Source organism: Rhodnius prolixus, unplaced genomic scaffold, assembly GCF_049639745.1.
Source record: "Rhodnius prolixus isolate KJV_2025 unplaced genomic scaffold, Rpr scaffold_2, whole genome shotgun sequence".
Taxonomy (NCBI): Eukaryota; Metazoa; Arthropoda; class Insecta; order Hemiptera; family Reduviidae; genus Rhodnius; species Rhodnius prolixus.
The window spans coordinates 7,915,557-7,934,247 of record NW_027411592.1 but is presented as its reverse complement, the minus strand read 5'-3'; the positions used below and the strand labels follow the sequence as shown (position 1 = coordinate 7,934,247).

Here is an 18,691-nt window from a genome sequence, read left to right as displayed (position 1 = left end):
CCCAGAAACTCCTGGTCGTTCGCCTCCCCTACACTGGACACTACACACACATACTCTCTCACTACAATATATACATACACCCTCCTTGGGTCCAACACAGTACACAACCAAATTTTCTGACTACAAACCTTAACCCAAGATCTATTTCTACAAAATCTAGAGAATATTCCACAACTCTTCCACTACTCAATTCTAGAATTTTCAACTTAATAATGCTCTGGAGCGGCTTTCCTCTACTATGTTCTCTTACTAAAATTATCGTCATCAAGGTTTTCTCCGTATTCTTTTTTTTTTTTTAAATACATGTTATCTTGGCAATAACGAGCGTTATTTGGCAATGCCAATCTTAAGTTCACACGAAGAACTTTTGAGAGACATGCGGTGCTCCAGAACCTCTCCTTGAAGTAAACTGTCATCGAAGGAAGTTAAAGTCAAAGCTGTGAGTGGATGCTGTTCGGTGTCAATCAACAGATGCACCCACTTCCGGCCAAATACTCGCACTTACGAAACATGTTTTAGTCTCGCAATGATGTGGTAAGTCGTATAAGTGAAGGCGACCTTGAGCGGGAGCAAACCCCTACCCTTGCGAGGTGCTTCTGGTGGGCCGATTTCGGAGAAAACTTTATACTCTACACTCTGTGAACGAAATACCTATTTGGACTTTCTAAGATTTTTCGTTTGATTTTACGACACACACACACACACACACACACTGGCAGTACTGATGATACTTAAAATCTTGAGTCTCCATCTCCAGGTTAGTAATGAAACGTTCTTGGAGACTGGAAAGCTATCTTCTATTAGAGATATCCTAGCTGAATGCCGGATCAAAAGAGGAACTCGGGTAAGGAGGAGGTGGGGAGGGATTCGCCAAATCGGGCGCTTCACTCCTTTTGCGCCAGCTGGTTTGGTAGTAAGGAAGTTCTTGCTGGGCTAATAGATGAGCTCGGTGGGTTTCCGGCAGGTACGATGTTGGAGTCCTCACTGGGTATTCCAAAAAAATAAGACTGTCAAGTTTATGAAACAGCCATTTATTGCATGACGAATTGTCTGAGAGGTGAGGAAGTTGGGTTCAGATACTTTGGTCGGAGGAAGCTGACGATGAAGGAGCTATGCACGTTGGATACTGGCGGAAATCATAATGCTAGCTACGCAGTGCTGGTCTGGAATGATAGAATAGTATTTTCTGTGCTTTTTCATGGTTATGGTGACTTGAAAATATGCATTTCCGGTAGAACGCCGAAGAGGTATGAGAAAGGATTGTTTATCTTTTATAAAACAAATTGGAATTAATAAAATTAAATTATTAAAACTAATTAAAATAAAAAACTAATAAAACCAAAATAAAACATTTCAATGTATCTAGTGGAGAAAAGGGGAAAAAAGGGTCCTCAGAAAAGGTGTACTATTAGGGCAGGCAGGAGACTCGGAGGTGATGATGTAAAGGTTACTTAAGAGTTTTACAAAAGGGACTTCATAGTGGGTGCGTGTCCTTAGCCCTTTTTCCTATTAGCTCCCTACTAAAGGAGGATTTACCTATCATAAAATACCTTTACGACCTACTACACTCACACAGGAAGTTCCACACGAGCTGCCCCAACTAAATTCTGCCAATTATTTCTTTGCTACACTACTCAGCCAAAAATTACAAAACAAAAAACAAAAATTGATGTTGACCCTTATATGATTTGCTTTTACTCAAAATCTCTATCTTCAAACTCAATATTTTTCAAAACCTATTTTTATTAACATTTTATAGTTTTATAGAACAGTATATCAAATTAAAACTACACTTTAAAGAAATGACTAAGTATAAATTCCTGTAGAACTGCCTTAAAACTAATATTTCTTGAAAAATTATCACATAAAAGTTATTATACATAATGTATACTCAAGAATCGTAGTTCTTTTTTTTTTAAAAAAATTATAAATAAAAGAGCAAAAAGTAAACTTCCGTCCTGTAAAGAGATAGTTCCGGTTGAAGATTTTACTCAATCCCAATATTTTCCCTTACTACTTTTACTTGGGAGAAAACTCAAATTTGTTTTCCAGGGAAAATTTTTCAAATAAAAGTGGGACCTGAGATGAGAAGGAAGTGTAGAAAATTTAAAGAAAATCGAAATAATTTTTTTGGAAAAAAGCGATAAAAATTCACTGTAGCCTCTGGGTTTCAGCCAAAACTCAGAATGATAATATCATCAAAACGGAAGATAGAAGTCTGAGCTTTCTGCAACTTTACACACATGAGGAATTATGTAACTTTCAAAATCACAGGACATGTTCTAAAAAACAATTTATTTACAGTAACCAAATTCATTTTAAATGGTACTCAGGGGGCGTTAGACTTTCACAAGAGAAACTGATTCCTGGTAGGGTCCTGTGAGCAGCGTTTGGTAATAAGTAGCGAAATTCTCCGATTCCCTTGATAGCGCCCTCAGCATCCTAGCTTAGATCGCTCTTCCCCAAAACTAAATTGAGTATGCGAAAAATAGGTGAACAAATACTTCATTTAAATAGTGTACAAAGAAAGTTACTATTTTTCTAACCAATTTGGTAAGCAAAGTTTACTGAAGAATTGTAGCAGTAGTGATTGTACGCTGTTAGGGTGGAAGGTCAGAAGGTTGCTTCCTGTTCTAGAGACTACTCTCTCTTCCATCTCCCCAGGGAATGAACAGAGTTCCGGAAGTTACCCATCCCAGCTACCGTTTGGATGCCCTAGAGGACCCTCAGTTACTAGCAACTCAACAGCAATCAGACACAAGTTTGCATACCTGGTCAGTCTGGACATGGTTGGTCCATGTTTAGTAGTCAGTCTTGTTTGCCCAGGACTGTTTCCTCACACCACCTCTGGGGGGGTAGTACCGGCCCACCTCTGGGGAGATTGGCCAGCTACACAACCAGAGCTAGTCAGCTAAGTAAATATTATCTCGTCCAAAGGTTACGCACGATACTCACTGAAATGGCAATGAATATAGACCCACGATTCATTGGGCACAGCGCGCCATCTTTTCGTTACATACAAACGTTCAACTAAAACAGAATTTGCTCTAGATAATTAACTAGCCAGGACTCCATCTTACAAATAACTGGCATATTGACAAATAAGATGGAATACGAAATGAATATTTGTGGAACACTGATTATTAAAGTGGGTGAAAACGCCCTCCTGAGGGCGGTAAAGAAGTCCCTCAGGCGGTGGAGGCCTTGAGGACATTGGGGGGCCATGAGAAGCATAAAGTGGGTAATAAAAAATTCTGTTAAAAAAAAGTTCATTTCTAGATTAAAAATATACATTTTGTTGCCCATTCATATTTTTCAGTTTTTTATTTTTATTTTTTTATATTTTGCACAAATTCTGTAGAATTTTGAAAAAGGTTCGTAAAAAACTTGCTTTTTTATTTTTGAACAATTATTAGTATTCTGCTAATTTTTGCGAATTATTATTGTTGTGGTAATAATTTCCCACATTGTACAAACCAAGCTATGCTGTTGAGTACCCCACATAGACGACACAAGCCTAAAACATACACCCACGGGAAGAGGGCAACGATAAATGATGATCTATTGATGTAGTTTCGGTTTGTACAGAAAAGTGGAAACCTTAAATAATGAATGAAGAGTCTCAATTTTAAAGGCAGTTGATTCTTTAACTTTGAATTTAAAAATTAAAGAAGAAAATAGAAGAAGAAGAAGAAGAAGAAACTCCTATTGTACCGATTATAGCGCTGCCTAAATAGGGATGAAAATTATTCTGAGATGGAATAAAATAGGAAGAAACATCATAATGCTGAAAGTAATGCTTCAAAGCCTACTTTTAAAGCTATAATTAAGCCGAACAAAGAAATAAGCGGTGATGAAACAAAACTTTGTTCCACCAAAGTTGAAATGTCTTAATTAACAAATATAAATCATGGAAAATTATTGTATCTAAGTGTCTCACACGCGAGTTTTTAATTTTATAACAAATTTAAAAGTAAATTACTGCATTAAAATTTTAAAATGCAATCAAAACATTTCTACGGCAATTTTATAAGAAATAAGGTAGAAATCTGCAGCCTAGTCCGCCAAAAGAATAGTGACACAGGTAAAGAAATACGAGTATAGCCTATCCTGGAGGAACTCTGGAGCACACTGGAAAACTGCCAGTCCAGATCCCGTAATAAATAAAAATCAATGCGAGTTAAATCTTGGCGATGAAGCTCCAAGACTGAGATTTATTCCCACTACGAGGGAGTAGTTTTTATTTCTCCTATGTCTGAATTATTGAGCAACACCTGGAATTCAAATGTTGAAATAAATTTCATGAGTTTCACTTAAAATGAAGAAAAATTCAGGTCCTGATGTATCTCCAAACGAAATTTTTCCTAAATGTGAACTAGTTTACTGTAATAGAGTGTGAGTTCCAAATCGCCGCTCTACCCGGGCTTTTCTAGAGATCTAGGTGCTATCTAGTATAGAAGGCATGTGTACAACAATCTAGAACCTTCCAAATTCCTGAAATGGGGAATCATCTTAACAATCTGGTGAGGAGGATGCAGGGAGACGGTTTGCATTGGCACTGGGGAAAGCTTCAACGGAATGCTGGCTCCTTTCTCTTTCTAAGGAGCCTGGGTGATAAAGATATTTTGGCACCAAAAGTAAATGCCGAATTCCGTTTCGTCCCTAGGTTTTCCAACAGTTATAGCCGAGTTGTAAATTCTTTCTAATTCTTAATTTCTAGATTTTTATCAACTCTTTCTATTTGGAAATCTTTCTTGGAAGTTTGGAAGTGAAGTGACCAGTAAAAATTCTATACAAATAAAATTTAAAAGACTCATCCTTGAAAACTTTTAAGAGAAGGTAGTAAGGAGTGTTCCCACAAGATTTCTGTTTTTGTGGTTTCTAGATTGAATTAGCATGATTGTGGCGCTTCTGCTCGAAGGGAGGAACAACAATGTGCTCTAGTGTTGTTTAGCTAGTTAGCCTAACCGAATGTGTGATCAGCCGAGAAGAGTGGACAACGAGACAAGGACAACGAACACGGAGGATGCAAGTGCGAGCAGGGCAGAAAGATGAAGATGATGGAGAAGAAGACGAAGAAGAAGAGTAGTGGCCAGCGATCCTGGAGTATTGATCCCCCGGTCTACTTCTTATGCACTGGTCAGTCTCTCGCCGGCTGGAACTGAGAGAGTACCACCTCCACTACCCGAGAGAGAACTGTTCAGTATGCAAGGTGGCCAACCACCCACCACCTCCGTGCCAGACACACACAGTGTCCGTGTAGTGGTGCAAGAAGGATCGCCACCCCCCGCTATACGCCGCCACACGCTGCCTCCCCCAAATAGAATGACCATCCACTCTGCTAACTACATCTACCGGAATATTAGAGAAAACTCCTCCTTATCTACCTCACTTTTCAATATACCTCGTAACAAGTAACAACCAATAACAGGATAATATTTTATTTATTATTATTCGTCCTTTCTCTTACCCCTAGTTGGGGGAAAAAGTACCGCGTACATGTAGACTTATTATTTTCAGCTAATAAGACACGTTATTAGAGAGGGAAGCCTAACTCCACCCAAAATTTGCCAGGAAAGTGAATTTCTTATGAGAAACTTTCAAATGAAAATTATCTTAATGTTACGAGTTTAAGGAAAATCGTAGCCGGCCTTTCGGCGGTAGGTTTGTAGAACGGCACTGCAAGAAACCTTGAGAGATGAATACCTAATTTAATGAACATTGAATATATATTTACTGTAGAGGCCAGAAGTAGGTACTTTCTGCTTAAATAGAATTTTCCTAAAAGCAATGCTAATTTCTGAAGAGACAACATTTTCTTCAATATAATATTATTACAACAAATCTAACAGTGCCAGATAAATCAAGGAACCTTACTATCGATCGAATGAAATGAAAAATCTTTATCACCGTGCCTATAGTACTTCCAAAATAAGAATTTCTACTTTGATTTAAAGATAAAAAAGTAAAGCTTACAGACACATTGCTAAAAAATCGCAAAAACCTTAGAAAAAATAGGATTTCTTGATGAAACATCTCGAGCACAAATCAATTTTAAACACTATAAAATAAATAATAAGTTTAAAACTGCACATTCAAATAATTCTACTTACAGTTTTCACTAATAATCCGTGATTGGCGTGTACGGAGAATGCTTGAGACTTCAGGCAAGACGGACAAACAATCATCTGAAATTGAAGGCACAATTACTAACGATATCCATGAAAAATAAACAATAAGTTAAGGACCAAAGAAATTATTAACTCCTCATCAAGGATTAACCGAACAGAAAACAAAACACCCTAAATGTTCTGTTATTATAGTCTGGTAGGAGTTTAATGTTAAAAGCAGGGCATATTTCCTAGTATTTCCTTTCGCATACTTTTGATCACTAAGGGAGGAAGAATCATGAGTCTTCTTAAACAATTATTTCTCAATCGTTAGTCCGCCCACAGTAGCAAAATGATGTTTTTCGCTGTACAATCGTGAATAAAAAGTCTAGTTGCAGATCTCTGAAAACTGAAGCTTTGTTCAACATTTGTCGATCAGTTAGTTAGTCACTAACTCCATAAACGTCGTCAATGAGATGATTTTAGAGCATATTTTAACAGAGGATTCGAAGCAATCCCTCCAGCACGGATCTTGAACCTTGGTGTACCTGTCTATCGTTTACCATGGAGCTATTTATCGCAATGTGTCAATAAATTGTAGGCTAAATCTACTGCCCTAAAAGATCTATTCTGATTCTGTTAAGTATTAAGTTATATTCGTACATTGTAGGCGTCAGCTAAGTGTTCATGGGTAATGTGTATGATGACGAGCTGGAAACTGCCAGTGGATTTGCTAAATCCAAACAGTTAACTCAGTCCCTACTGTGCAGAGGGTATCAATGTAAGCGTTGTTAGACTAGGGTACCCGCAGGGACGCTAAGTTTCCTGAAGAAAAGGGCAGTTAATTTCCCTCTAGAGTCGAGGAGAGTCAGACATTATTTTTCAAATGTTTTTCAAGTCAAATAGAACAGAAAGTAAATCCTGGAATTGCATATCTATTGAAATAGTTTAACTGTTTATCATTTCTGCCTCTGAAAACCGATATAAAACAAAAAGAAACAACGAACTACCTCAAATAATCATTTTTGTTTTTTAATTATAAGTGAATAAACTAAAATCTGGCATTTTTTCAAACCTTACCTGAGGACATGCTGAACATTTGTAAACAGATCCGACAATTGGTAAAACATCACACTGTGAACAGACCATATCAAAATTAGCCAATGATTTCGGTTGCGGTTTAACAACGTTGAGGGGTTTTCTCAGTTCTTGCAGCAGTTCATATTGGGTACAGAAAAATCCTCTACACAGAGGACAAGTAATGCCAACTTCCGGACCTCTGGAGCTTCCACTCAGATCTTGATGTTTGCTCACTATGTCCATGCAATGTGTATGCATAGCGTTACCACAACTATATTTACAGAACATTACTGAAAGAAATAAATAGATTAAGAGAAAAAATAATTCTAAGATTATTATTAAACATCAAAATTAGATTAATTAAAAACAAAACAACATTAAAACATTACCAGCTTTGTTAGCAAAACTTTCCAGACATATAGGACATGAATCTCGACCGGAAATTGGTCTTCTGGTGACAGCTTTACTACATGCTGGTCTCGTAATGTCTCTTTTCGTCGTAGATTTACTTTTAACTACATGTCCACCTTCTAGACATCGTAGCAATTGTGTTTCTGACATACCTAGCTGAAAAATTATATGGAATACATTAATTTTTCTACCACTTTTGAAACTACTTCACATTCAGCGATATATTTATACTTCCTGGAAAGAACTAGGACGAATTTTGTCAAAAAAAATTAGCAGATCCGCACACTTCAAAATAAACGATGATAATTGAAGTAAATATATTCCTGAAAATTGATGATTCTTGCTACTCGGAAAACGTCTCTTCAATTTCAACTCTACTAAATTCTTTAGTGTCACAGAGAATTAAATAGCAATAAAACAGAACTTGAGATTTTTTGATTTGTTTTGTTCCGCGAAATTTCGTTTTACCTTCCCTTCAGTAGTAAATAAACCAACCATCTTTAGTACTTGGTAAGTATAATTAAAAATTAATTCTAGTTCATGACGAGATGAACACTGAAAGGTTATGTTCATGCTTCCTTTCTGCTTTGTCAGTACAAATCTAACTCGTTCCACCATCTGGTGGGAAACTAAGAAACTAACTTTGCCGACAATAATTCTATTGTGAAAAGGAATAGGGAATCCAATGTTTTATAATTTATTCTATTTTTACATCTAGGGCAAGATTTTCAAAATTGAGTTGAGATAAAAAGTAAACGTTTTTAGGTCCCCTAAGCCATGAAAAGTGTGTTTTCGAGAATATCTTCATTTATGTGGGAGAACACTTTCTCTCAAAAACTAACAATCATGAGCTTAAACTTGGTTTTTCGATTTACCTCACCAGAACCAGTTTTGAGATTCTGAGATAGAAAAATGGTTTTCCGAAAATACTTTGAGTATTTGGGAGAACATAAAACCCGACTTTAACTTAGCGATCAAAATTCCTTTACCGGAAATACCAATTTACTAAAAAGTGATGATCCTTTTTCGTGATTTTTTCGAGAATAGCTCTTTCTTTCTTTATATTTCGTATTATTACTGTACACATGCAGGTTATTTGAAACATTTCCCAAAAATGAAACTCGAATAAGTACATTTTTGGGGAAGGAGATTGTTGGTCATTGTTCCCTCTAAAGTGCTGTTCCGGTGGACGGTGCCGTGTGTAATACAATTAATAAAGAAGGCTTAAATGTGTTGCTAAACTTCCGAGAGTCTTCAAAATTCCCCGATTAGCGGCGGACTTTTTCCTGATTTTCAAGAGCACCTTTAATTATCTGAAATAAATCATCTCTTGGCCAAAATATTGCCTTTTAATAAAAAGAAAATGAAGATAAGAATATTAACCGTATCTTATTAAGACGAAAATATTTTGGATGCCTTACTTATAGTTATGCTGGACTGAAAAACGAAAGTTGTTTTCGAGAATAGTTACAATTCTTAATTACTTGAAATTCTCAAATAAATCTGTTTTTGTTACAATTATTTGATAAAAAACGTCGAAACAGAGAACCCCAGATTTCAATTCTCCTCACAGTACATGTATAAAGAAACGTAACGATTGTCAATTTTTCATTTTTCTTAAACTTCGACATTACATGCAAATAGAGTTATAAAAAAATTCTGGAAATTTTTTACGTACCTGATAAGATAACTGATCGCCACTTTTCAATTTCAGTTTGTTCATCAATATCCAAACCAGATGCTTACAAAGTTCTTTGGTTTTGTTAAACAACACACAACTACACTGATGTAAACTGCCCAAACTAACCCTAACTGTACTAAGTCCTTGTTGTTGATAAGCGTTATTAGCAAGAGGTTCTCGATTACCTTCAGCTATGTCCCAAGAAGTAGGGCCAACCTGACGAACTAAATACATCCTCGAAGTGGTACACAATCTTTGCAGTGTACGCACTTCTACTGGGCAAATCCGTCGTGTCACAGTTAAACCATTCATCTTGGTAATTATGAAAGTGGAGGCTACTTATCCTTCTGAGGGTAGAAAATTGTGCCTTCATAGTTTTTTTTCTTCAATTAATTCCATATCTGAAAATAGTACTATCTCTTATTACTTTTACAAAACTTTAATTTTGTGAGTGTTACCTTCTCTTTGTTTATGATTGCTCTATCAGCTGGTATGCAATGCTGGAATGAATTATGTATGTACATATTTGACATTTTGCATCAACATATTGAAAAGAACACAAATTAAACTAACAAACACTTCAATTTTTTAAGATTATACAAATAAGTTTTGAAAACGAAATGCTTCTTAATGAGCTAATTGTACATATTGCTAGGTAGTTTGGTCGGAATCAAAACATCGCATAATGTTTACATAGTATATACAAAAGTATAGGTTTATTAACAAACAATAATTAAAACATTTTTTTTACTTATTTATAAAGCTTACTCTCTCATTAACCTATCTTTTTTTGGTAACTTGATCCTATCTGTAAGCAAGAGTTCGGTAACCCACCGACATAGCAGCTATCGTTAGAGGCAAAACCTCTCCTCCTTATTGATAATTTTTCTTTTTTACCGAATAAAAAATGAGTCATGGAGGAAAGAGATGCTATTCAAAGGATGCTCGGCCTGGGCTACAAACAGCAAAGGGAGAAGGGCAAATTCAAATCTTCGATTTCCAAGAGTGTAACGCAAGAGTAAAGGACCTTTCGTTTCCATTGATGGTGTAGATGAGTCATAACAGCATGTATCCTTTCTAGCTGAGTAAAGTTCGGATGTAATCTACGACCACTAAGAAGCACAATAGAAATGCTACCCTCATTACGGCCCAGAAATTCGAGGGAGAATTAGACAGCAGATCGCTTGGTCCGGGTGGGGTCCTATGGAGTTTTCAGAGGATTGGAATCCTTCTCATTTTGGCATTGTAAAATTGTGAGAGCTGATGTCATGAAATGGTGTACCTTAAGTTGAAGAGTGAAGAATGAAAATCGTACTTAGGCTACCCTCTTACATTTTTCCAACAAGTCCATGCAGTCGTACTGATGATCTAGGCAACTTAAGCAGTTACATGCATCGCGACGGTCTGTCAGAATAATAAACGTCACTCCCTTACATCACATTGTGACAGTGAGAAGGGCTTGAATGACTCAAAGTTTGGCTCTTCGGAAAAGAAAAACTCATGACTTCTTACTTGACTCTGAAGACTCTCACCAAAAATTTGTATAATTAAGCTAGCGGGTATAACAGTAGTCCCTCTAGGTCGCAGTAGACTAGGCTTTCTGGCCAACTCCCGTGGAATCACTGTGTTTCAAATTCAGTTCCTCAACAAGCATAACATAATAAAAGTATAGTCTCTCAACTAAGTAGATAACCAGAATCACTTGGTAATTATTTTCAATGTACGATTGAGGATTAAGTGAGAAAACTCACAAAAACTTGGGTTACATCCTAGGTTACGAGGTGCAACAAAGTGCTGCTCTCAATTAATGATATTCGGTTAGTGTGTAGAACTCTTAAGAGAAGAAAGTACATAAAAAAAGGCCTACCTGAAGGAGTCGTTGTGGAGAATAATAAAAAGCACCAAAAGGAAGGCCCACAACTTTTAGCGCCCCACCTCGGCCCCTTCATATTCACCCTCAAACATTTATCCAATTACTAGATAAACTTTGTACATTTGTTTTTTCATGTAAAGAATACCGTCACACATGAAATTATAAAGTTATAAAAATGAATAAAAAATCACGACCCAAAGTATTTATGACGTCAAGGGCAATGTTTTCTTTAGGTTGGGACAATACGAATGGAAGAGTTCATAAAAACATCCTTAGTTCTCCAAAATATGATGTTTTTATTCATTACTCAGCCCCTCTGGATGCTTGTAAGATTTTAAGGTCTGAAGAAAAGTAGGTCAACGAAGTCTTCATAACATTTTCAATGAAAAGCCACAAAAGGATAAAAAGGTTGTAGGTAACACGAAGGTAGCATAGGTTAGCAATATCTCATTTTGTAAGTCCATGTGCATTATATTAAACCCTCCAACCTTTTCTTCCACTGACATTGAAATAATTTATTAATTATCCTACTAAAAAATTAGTTTTTATTATTGATCTTACATCATTTTGTTTTAAAAAGTTTAGAACAGAATAAATTTTAGTTTAGTGAACGTATTAAGTGACCTTTTCTAAATATTATCAAATTGTCTAAAAATTTTAATTATTTTTTGAAAAGAAGGTTCCAAAACGTAATTTGTTTATATAATTAATTCATTAAAAAAACTTAATTTTTTAAAAACTGGTAACTGTCATCTTTGCTTACCTTTTTTGAAACTTTACTGCTCATACATAGGTATGATGAAGTGAAATTTTCGAAAGTGGTTTTTTGAAAGGAAATGCACGGTTTCAGCTCTCCTGAAATAGAAAAAATAAAAAATATTGCATTGACAAATAAACTTATATTTGATGTACAGAAAATCTCAAACAAACAAAAATTGGTAAAAGCTCAAATTAGGTATTTCATTAAGGTTCATCTTTGCTCCAGACAACTCCAACGAAGTTCACAGAGTTCTGGAGAGAACACAATGCTTTGATAGAATAAGCTTACAGAAAAACTTGGAAGAGCGATTTTATAAAAGTGATGTTTTTGTTTCCTTCTGTTAACCCACCAACATTTTGATATTAACCATTAAAAAAATTAAAAAAAAAATGGAAATAATCATCACCACTTGTATTATATAAAGCTCTCTAACAATTTTTAGTTTTAAGACAATTAATTTAGAATTTTATTAATTGCATTAAGAGAAAGCTGATGACTGTTTCTCAGTTGGAAGTGTTTTAATATCCTAAAGAATGTTGGATAAATTAATCCTGGTGAATAAAAACTTTTAAACTACAATATAATCGGTCAAATATTTTGGACTGCTATACTTGGAGTTTAGCGAAATAAGAACGACGGGGTTGGTCTTGAGTGTGCAAGAGCGCATTATGAAAGTTAAGTGTTCGTTAACCACCTTTTACGACTATAACCTTTGCTTGATTTATTTTTCTAAAATTGTATTTACAGCCGTCTCAGACTCTTGAAGCGATGAGAAACAAGTGGAGGGGAAACGCATTTCGCTTTATTATTTTTATTATTCTTTATTTTATCTCTTTTTTAGGGACATAAAACCCAGACAAATAGGAGGTGGGGATTTTGGCCCTGAAAACAGATACGTATATAAAAATAAAGTTGGTTAAACAAATATTGAACGCTATTATATAAATACTGTGTTTTTTAAAAATTAAAATTATTTAAAGCACCAAGGAAACATCAATTATTAAATATTTGAAAAAAAATTGTAAAATTAAATATAGCAATGTCGGCCAATTATCTTTACACAATTCAACAAATAGAATACTCAGGAATTTAAGTAGCATATTTCTCAAAAAAAAAAAATCTCTTGGAGAAGCATCAGACAAACAATTAATTATCAATATCCAGAAGATTTGATTCAACTTTTTTTTAATTCACTTTATTAGCCAAATTTAGAACTACAAGAAATGTTGCATCAAGTAAATTTGATCACATTGGTACAGTTCGCTTGTAATGTCATGGTTAGAACCATCATCCACTTGTGAAACTCTTTCACAATGATTTAATTACAATATATCTCTAGGCCAATTCCGCTTCAAGCGACGAGGAGGATTGTCGGGAAGATAAGAGTTGTACAAGAGGAATGATAACATAAATTCCTATAATGGCCGCCAACTCTGATCATTATAAGAATGAGATGATAATAATAATAAAAATTATAATAATAATAATAGGGAAGAAGGGGATTTTTTTATTTTTAAATTAAAGGCAAATTCTACATTATTTCCGAAACAAAAAACATGCCTAACTAAAAATTAAAATTACTGACAAAAGCTACACATTTAAACTATTAAAATTATGAGAATGTAAGCAGTATTTAAATAAACATCTTAAATTGTTTAAGAGTAAACTCAACAAAGCACTAAGCAATCCAATAAATTTACAGAAGATTTAACTAATAACAACCATGTCTATTTCAAGAAAAATTGTATAACCATTGCAGCCGAAACTTGAAAAAGTAAAAGGGCAAGGACGGAAAAAGAAATCCCTGGCTATCATTAAATGACGTATTTCCAGAAAAGTAATTTAGTGTGGGCAGAGTTGTGGACGGGAAGGGGGCGACTTTATTGCAGGTTGCTGGCAGATTTTTCAAGATACCTCCTCCATCAGAGGCCTGCTGCACACGTCGTAAACTCTACAAATAAGAATCTATATTAATAAATAGAATAAAAACAAACCAATATATATTTTATTGCCTTCCCTAAAGGATTCAGAATAATTTAATATTTTTTTTTTATTAGATGTACTCATCGATATTTTTCTCTAATTACTTTACGATTTTTCTGGATATTAAATTTGAAATTTGTAATCATGCATTGGTGAATCAATTTTCTATTTGCGAATTAATATGTGTTTATCCATTCCATAATTCCATGCAAAGTGCATATTAAATTTTTAACCTTATTATTGGTAGAGTTAATAAAAATAGATTTTTACAGCAATTGCAACTAACTAATGCTTTCTACTTTTTTAATATTTGATTTGATCTGATGATTGCACTTCCGTGACATGAAGCGTAACTTTTACTTCTCCAAAGACAAGGTATCTGGTTCTAGCATAAAAAAGACCTGTAAAAGTCAGGCCAAGGGCTTCCCTGGCCTTGTCGTAGTAACGAATGAAGCCCTTGCCGCGCCGCCACATCAATTTACTAATTTTTAGAATCTCGAGAGTTCTCAGCGGACAGGAAACTGAGACGTTATTCATTGCTCCCAAAGAATTGAAAGCAGCATGCTAAGGAATAACTGAAAATCATTTCTTTTCAATCAATCATCATTTTAAGGAGACCTCAAATACACGTTGCCTGGCTAAAAAGTAAATTAATGCCTATTTTTTCAGACTGGTTTTACGATCAACTACTAGGTATCGTGGTCGGTGGCAACAAGCAAACATACTTTATGGCGATTTTTTTTTTTATTATTCATTAAATTAGATACTTATTACTAAGAAGACTTAGTACATGAATAGAAGAAAGATGGTAAAGTTCAAGCTAGAGAGTTTGGAATCAATGTACTCACCTTTTCTAAAGATGATTACGTTCATAAGTAGGTAAAAATACTAAAGTGAATGCACCACTACCAAAAGCACGAATGAAAATAAACTAATTCGGAAAGCATGACTAACTCATCAGGGTTCTGAACGCACATGTTTGGTACGCTTCAGTGCACAACTTAGCAACACATATTCTATTCAATCAAATGACCTGCAATTATTCAAACATTTGACATTTTTTAACACATTAAAATTTATGGGAAATACCTGAAGTTCCTTTAATTACTAATCTTCCAAGGATGTACCATTAAATAGCAGAACACTATTTATTACAATCGTCAAACATTATATTTCCGATAAGGACTAAATCACACTGAGAATAATAGATTATATGAAGGTTGGCCTAGAAAACAAACCATTGCGACCCAAAGGGTCTAAATACTGAATAAAACCAATCACCTGTATGGAATTAGAAAGAATCTTGCTTATTTCCTAAAACGAATAAGAAAACCTTTTCTAGACCGGCAACTGATTTCTGCTTATAACAAGTAAATAATTTTTTTAAAAATGTTAGAATTTATGTTTAATTAAACTGGTGATAATAATTAAGTAGTAAGTTTTGTTTCACGTCTTAGGATAGTTTTGAATTTAATCATCATAAAATGAATTTTCTTCCACAAATCACGAAAAAGTACTCTTACTGACATCTAGTGTCACAATTGCCAACTACCCAGCCTAAGAATTGAACTAGAGCACAATCTAGTAAGAATGCATTGAACTACATTAATATTTATATTCATATTTTTTTCTGATTAAACCCTTTTAAGATTTATGAATTAATACAAATGTCTGATAATAAATGTGTGTGTGATAATAAAAGGTGTAATTTATAATTATAATTTATTGTTTTATGTGTCATGGAAAAATAAGCATTATTCTTTTCCAAATTATTAAGTTGGTAACAAACACCCTGAATATTAGAATAGTGCTCATATTAACAATATAATGTTTGTGAATTATGTTGAAACAGGAGGTGTGGTAAAAATTATGAAATTTGTAGAAATTGGAACACTTAATAGATGATATCCTCCCAACTGTTATCTTCATAAGCATCTCTTGGTGAGTTTATGTTAAATACTGGTGTATTTACTACTACTGATTTAAGTGTGTGTTTTTGAAGTTACAAGGTAAGCATTTAAGTTAAAAAGAATAAGAATTTAATGGTGTTTAATAACCCCAGTTATTAAATAAATATAGAAGGAATGATTAGTATTTTGCGTTTATTAACATAACTATTGACAATGCTGTTGAATTAGTTTCAATTTTGTGTTAGCTGTTTTTATTATCATCTTACTTGTGAACTTACTATTTTAATGTATTCTTACTCATTATTATAGAAATAATCTTCATAAAAGTTTTAAATTTTGTTCATTGACTCATTAATCCAGATGGAAGAAAGGTGATAATACCAATTTCTGTCATTATTTATTTGTTTACTTTTGCCAAGCTTTCGACCTAGGGACTAGGTCATTTTCATGGATGTGGAACTAGTGTAAAGTTACCATGTACATTAATTTGTTTACAAAATAAACATAAATAAAGTTTATAAATTAGTTTACAAAAATTAATTGCCAACCTTAGGCTTTGACAATTACAACGCTCTTTTTTTCTATCTTTGTGTGTTCTTCTCTGAAACCTGATTTTAGTATCTTTGTTTATGAGAAAAGTGTGATTATTTTTTGTGTTATGTAAGGAAAGTGCTGAGGTTTTCTTAAAGATTCATGTTAGGTGAATCAAAATAGTAAGACGAGCCATTGACATACTAACAGTTTACATTAGATTAGTTAAACGAAATAGGATTATTAATATTTTTTTTTTTAATGGACAGCCAAATCTAGTCAATGTTAAGAAATGCCTAGAGAACATTCTGAACGGTACAATTCGTTTTATTTAGAATTTTGTATCATTGCATGTCATTACTGTTACAATAATTAATTCTTAATATGTTAACACATTTTTTCTTTCTTTTCTTAAGGCATTACTGTCTTGCTTAAAACAAACATGAAGAGAACCTATTGAGTCATTAATACAGAATTAAATAATGAAAAAACAATCTAGAGAAAGCTAGATAGAAACTTTTTGTAACCAGATTTATTTATTTATTGTTATAGTGGTCTTGTTTGCACATTAACCATTACTTTATATGAGGGCTGGAAAAAACCAACATATTGGCATGAACAATTACAGTTGGCTCCCAGCGCCTCAATTTACCAATATGTTGGTGGAAAAAAACCAGCCCTATCTTTTCCAATATTCAATTTGAGGAAAAGCGCAGCCTCTTTCCCTTCTTTCTTCGTCATGCCAGCCACTCTTCTACTACATTCTGCGTCGTGGCTTCCATGAGATAAGGATATCTTGAGCGCTGCGTACTGACATTCCTTCCTAGAACAACACAATGGTCTCTGAATGTGACTTCGTTATTTGATGTGAGCTTAGAGTGGTGTAATTGGTAGTGTAGTTATGATAGTACTTGTTTGAGTAATTAAGAACTAAAATCGCAACTATGGAGTTTAGCTGCATCCTATATTTTTATTTTATTCTCTCTAATGAATTTGTAAATAATTCGTAGCGCATCAGGATTCATTATAGCTAAAATACTTTTAGCGCTACAGGGAAATCGTACATGTGTTGCCAATTCCTTTAGGAACTTGTCTCTATTTTTATTATATCTGCTGCATCTGAAGAGGAGGTGATCGATGTCCCCATCCTCCCCGCTATCGCAATCACATTTGGGACTATCTAATAACTTAATTTTATGCAGATGCGGATTTGTGAGATTATGGTTGAACCTCAGTCGCATTATTGTTGTGTAAAATTGCCTTTCCCCCTCCAGTACTTCTACAAACCATGGCTTGTTGGGAATCCTAGGCTGTAAATCAGCGTAATATTTACCCTTAATTTCTTTTTCCAGATCGTAGAGCTTTTGCCATGCGTCATAACAACGCTTTCTTAAAGCACCTTCGAAATCCGCTAAATTGAGCACTGGAGTATGTTCCCCTAATAAGATCGCTCTTTTTGCTAGCACGTCGACTTTCTCGTTATCAACTATCCCAGCATGCCCTTTCAGCCAAACCAGATGCAACCTACCCATTGCATTAATCAAATGACTTATAATTTCTATAATTATGGGATCAAAAACATCGCCCGGACGTTTTATTTTTTGGATTTGTAACCAGATGTTAAATAAAATACAATGAGTACTTTTAGCAGTGCGGGTGATTCAAGATTTGATATGTGTTATTTGGGGAAATATTAATTTACAGTTGATAGAATAATTTCAAGTTTTTCATAATCTTTGTATTAATATTTCAATTTTATTTGCATTGTTAATTTTCTTTGGCAATTATTTCAGTAATAAGTAAGAAGATCATGCAGTATAAAGCTGATAGACCCCGTCGTCAAGGAAGGCCAATAAAGAGATGGATAGACCAGTTAGATTGTGATGCCGGAAGAGCTGGAATACTTATTGGCGAATGAAGGCGAAGGACAGGGTTAGTGGACTGCAGTGCTGGGAATGTATGTATTTATGTTATTATTTTAGTACTGTTAGATAGATTCAAAATAGGTTTGGTTTCCCGGCATGTAACCAAGAGTGGCTTATTTTTCCAACTTTTTGTAAGACTAATGTGGAAACTTCGTCCATGATTTATTCACCAGTTCTTTTGGCGCTATCATCTCCTTTGATCTCGAATTGCCAAAGATTCCCTAACGCTAACAAAGCAATCAAACTGTGTACAAGCATCTCCCGCTTTATTCTGCTCTTGTCACATATTAAAAGATTCTTTGAGTTATCTCCGTCCCGTTCTATGTGTTTTGCAAATGATGGCTTTAACACACCTCACAATTCCCAAAATTGAACAACCGCCGGGTCCTAACATTAGGTAAGGTACTTGTTTGTCCAGATCTTGCTC

At 34.5% G+C, this 18,691-nt stretch overlaps 1 protein-coding gene and 1 long non-coding RNA gene across 11 annotated transcripts in view; one reads left to right on the top strand and one right to left on the bottom strand.

Moving 5' to 3' along the window:
• Positions 1 to 12,144, bottom strand: part of LOC141448869 (E3 ubiquitin-protein ligase Zswim2-like) — a 42,562-nt gene extending 30,418 nt beyond the window's left edge. For 4 of the 7 annotated variants that reach the window (XR_012455243.1, XM_074117651.1, XM_074117653.1 and 1 more), the window contains exons 1-4: positions 9,280 to 9,775; positions 7,580 to 7,757; positions 7,191 to 7,480; positions 6,114 to 6,188 (exon numbers count right to left, since the gene is read on the bottom strand). Coding sequence is in view for 6 of the 7 variants with exons in the window: in XM_074117651.1 (XP_073973752.1) it covers positions 6,114 to 6,188; positions 7,191 to 7,480; positions 7,580 to 7,757; positions 9,280 to 9,594 (858 nt within the window). In the remaining variant the exon portion in view is untranslated. Of the gene's footprint in view, positions 1 to 6,113; positions 6,189 to 7,190; positions 7,481 to 7,579; positions 7,758 to 9,279; positions 9,777 to 11,149; positions 11,534 to 11,918 lie in introns of those variants that run through there. The other 3 variants (XM_074117650.1, XM_074117648.1, XM_074117652.1) reach the window with 3 other exon arrangements.
• Positions 12,145 to 15,624: 3,480 nt separating this feature from the next.
• The window catches only part of LOC141448868 (uncharacterized), a 49,265-nt gene continuing 46,198 nt past the window's right edge, over positions 15,625 to 18,691 (top strand). For 2 of the 4 annotated variants that reach the window (XR_012455240.1, XR_012455241.1), the window contains exons 1-2: positions 15,625 to 15,839; positions 18,133 to 18,296. This is a non-coding gene — a long non-coding RNA (uncharacterized lncRNA). Of the gene's footprint in view, positions 15,908 to 18,132; positions 18,297 to 18,691 lie in introns of all 4 variants that reach the window. The other 2 variants (XR_012455242.1, XR_012455239.1) reach the window with 2 other exon arrangements.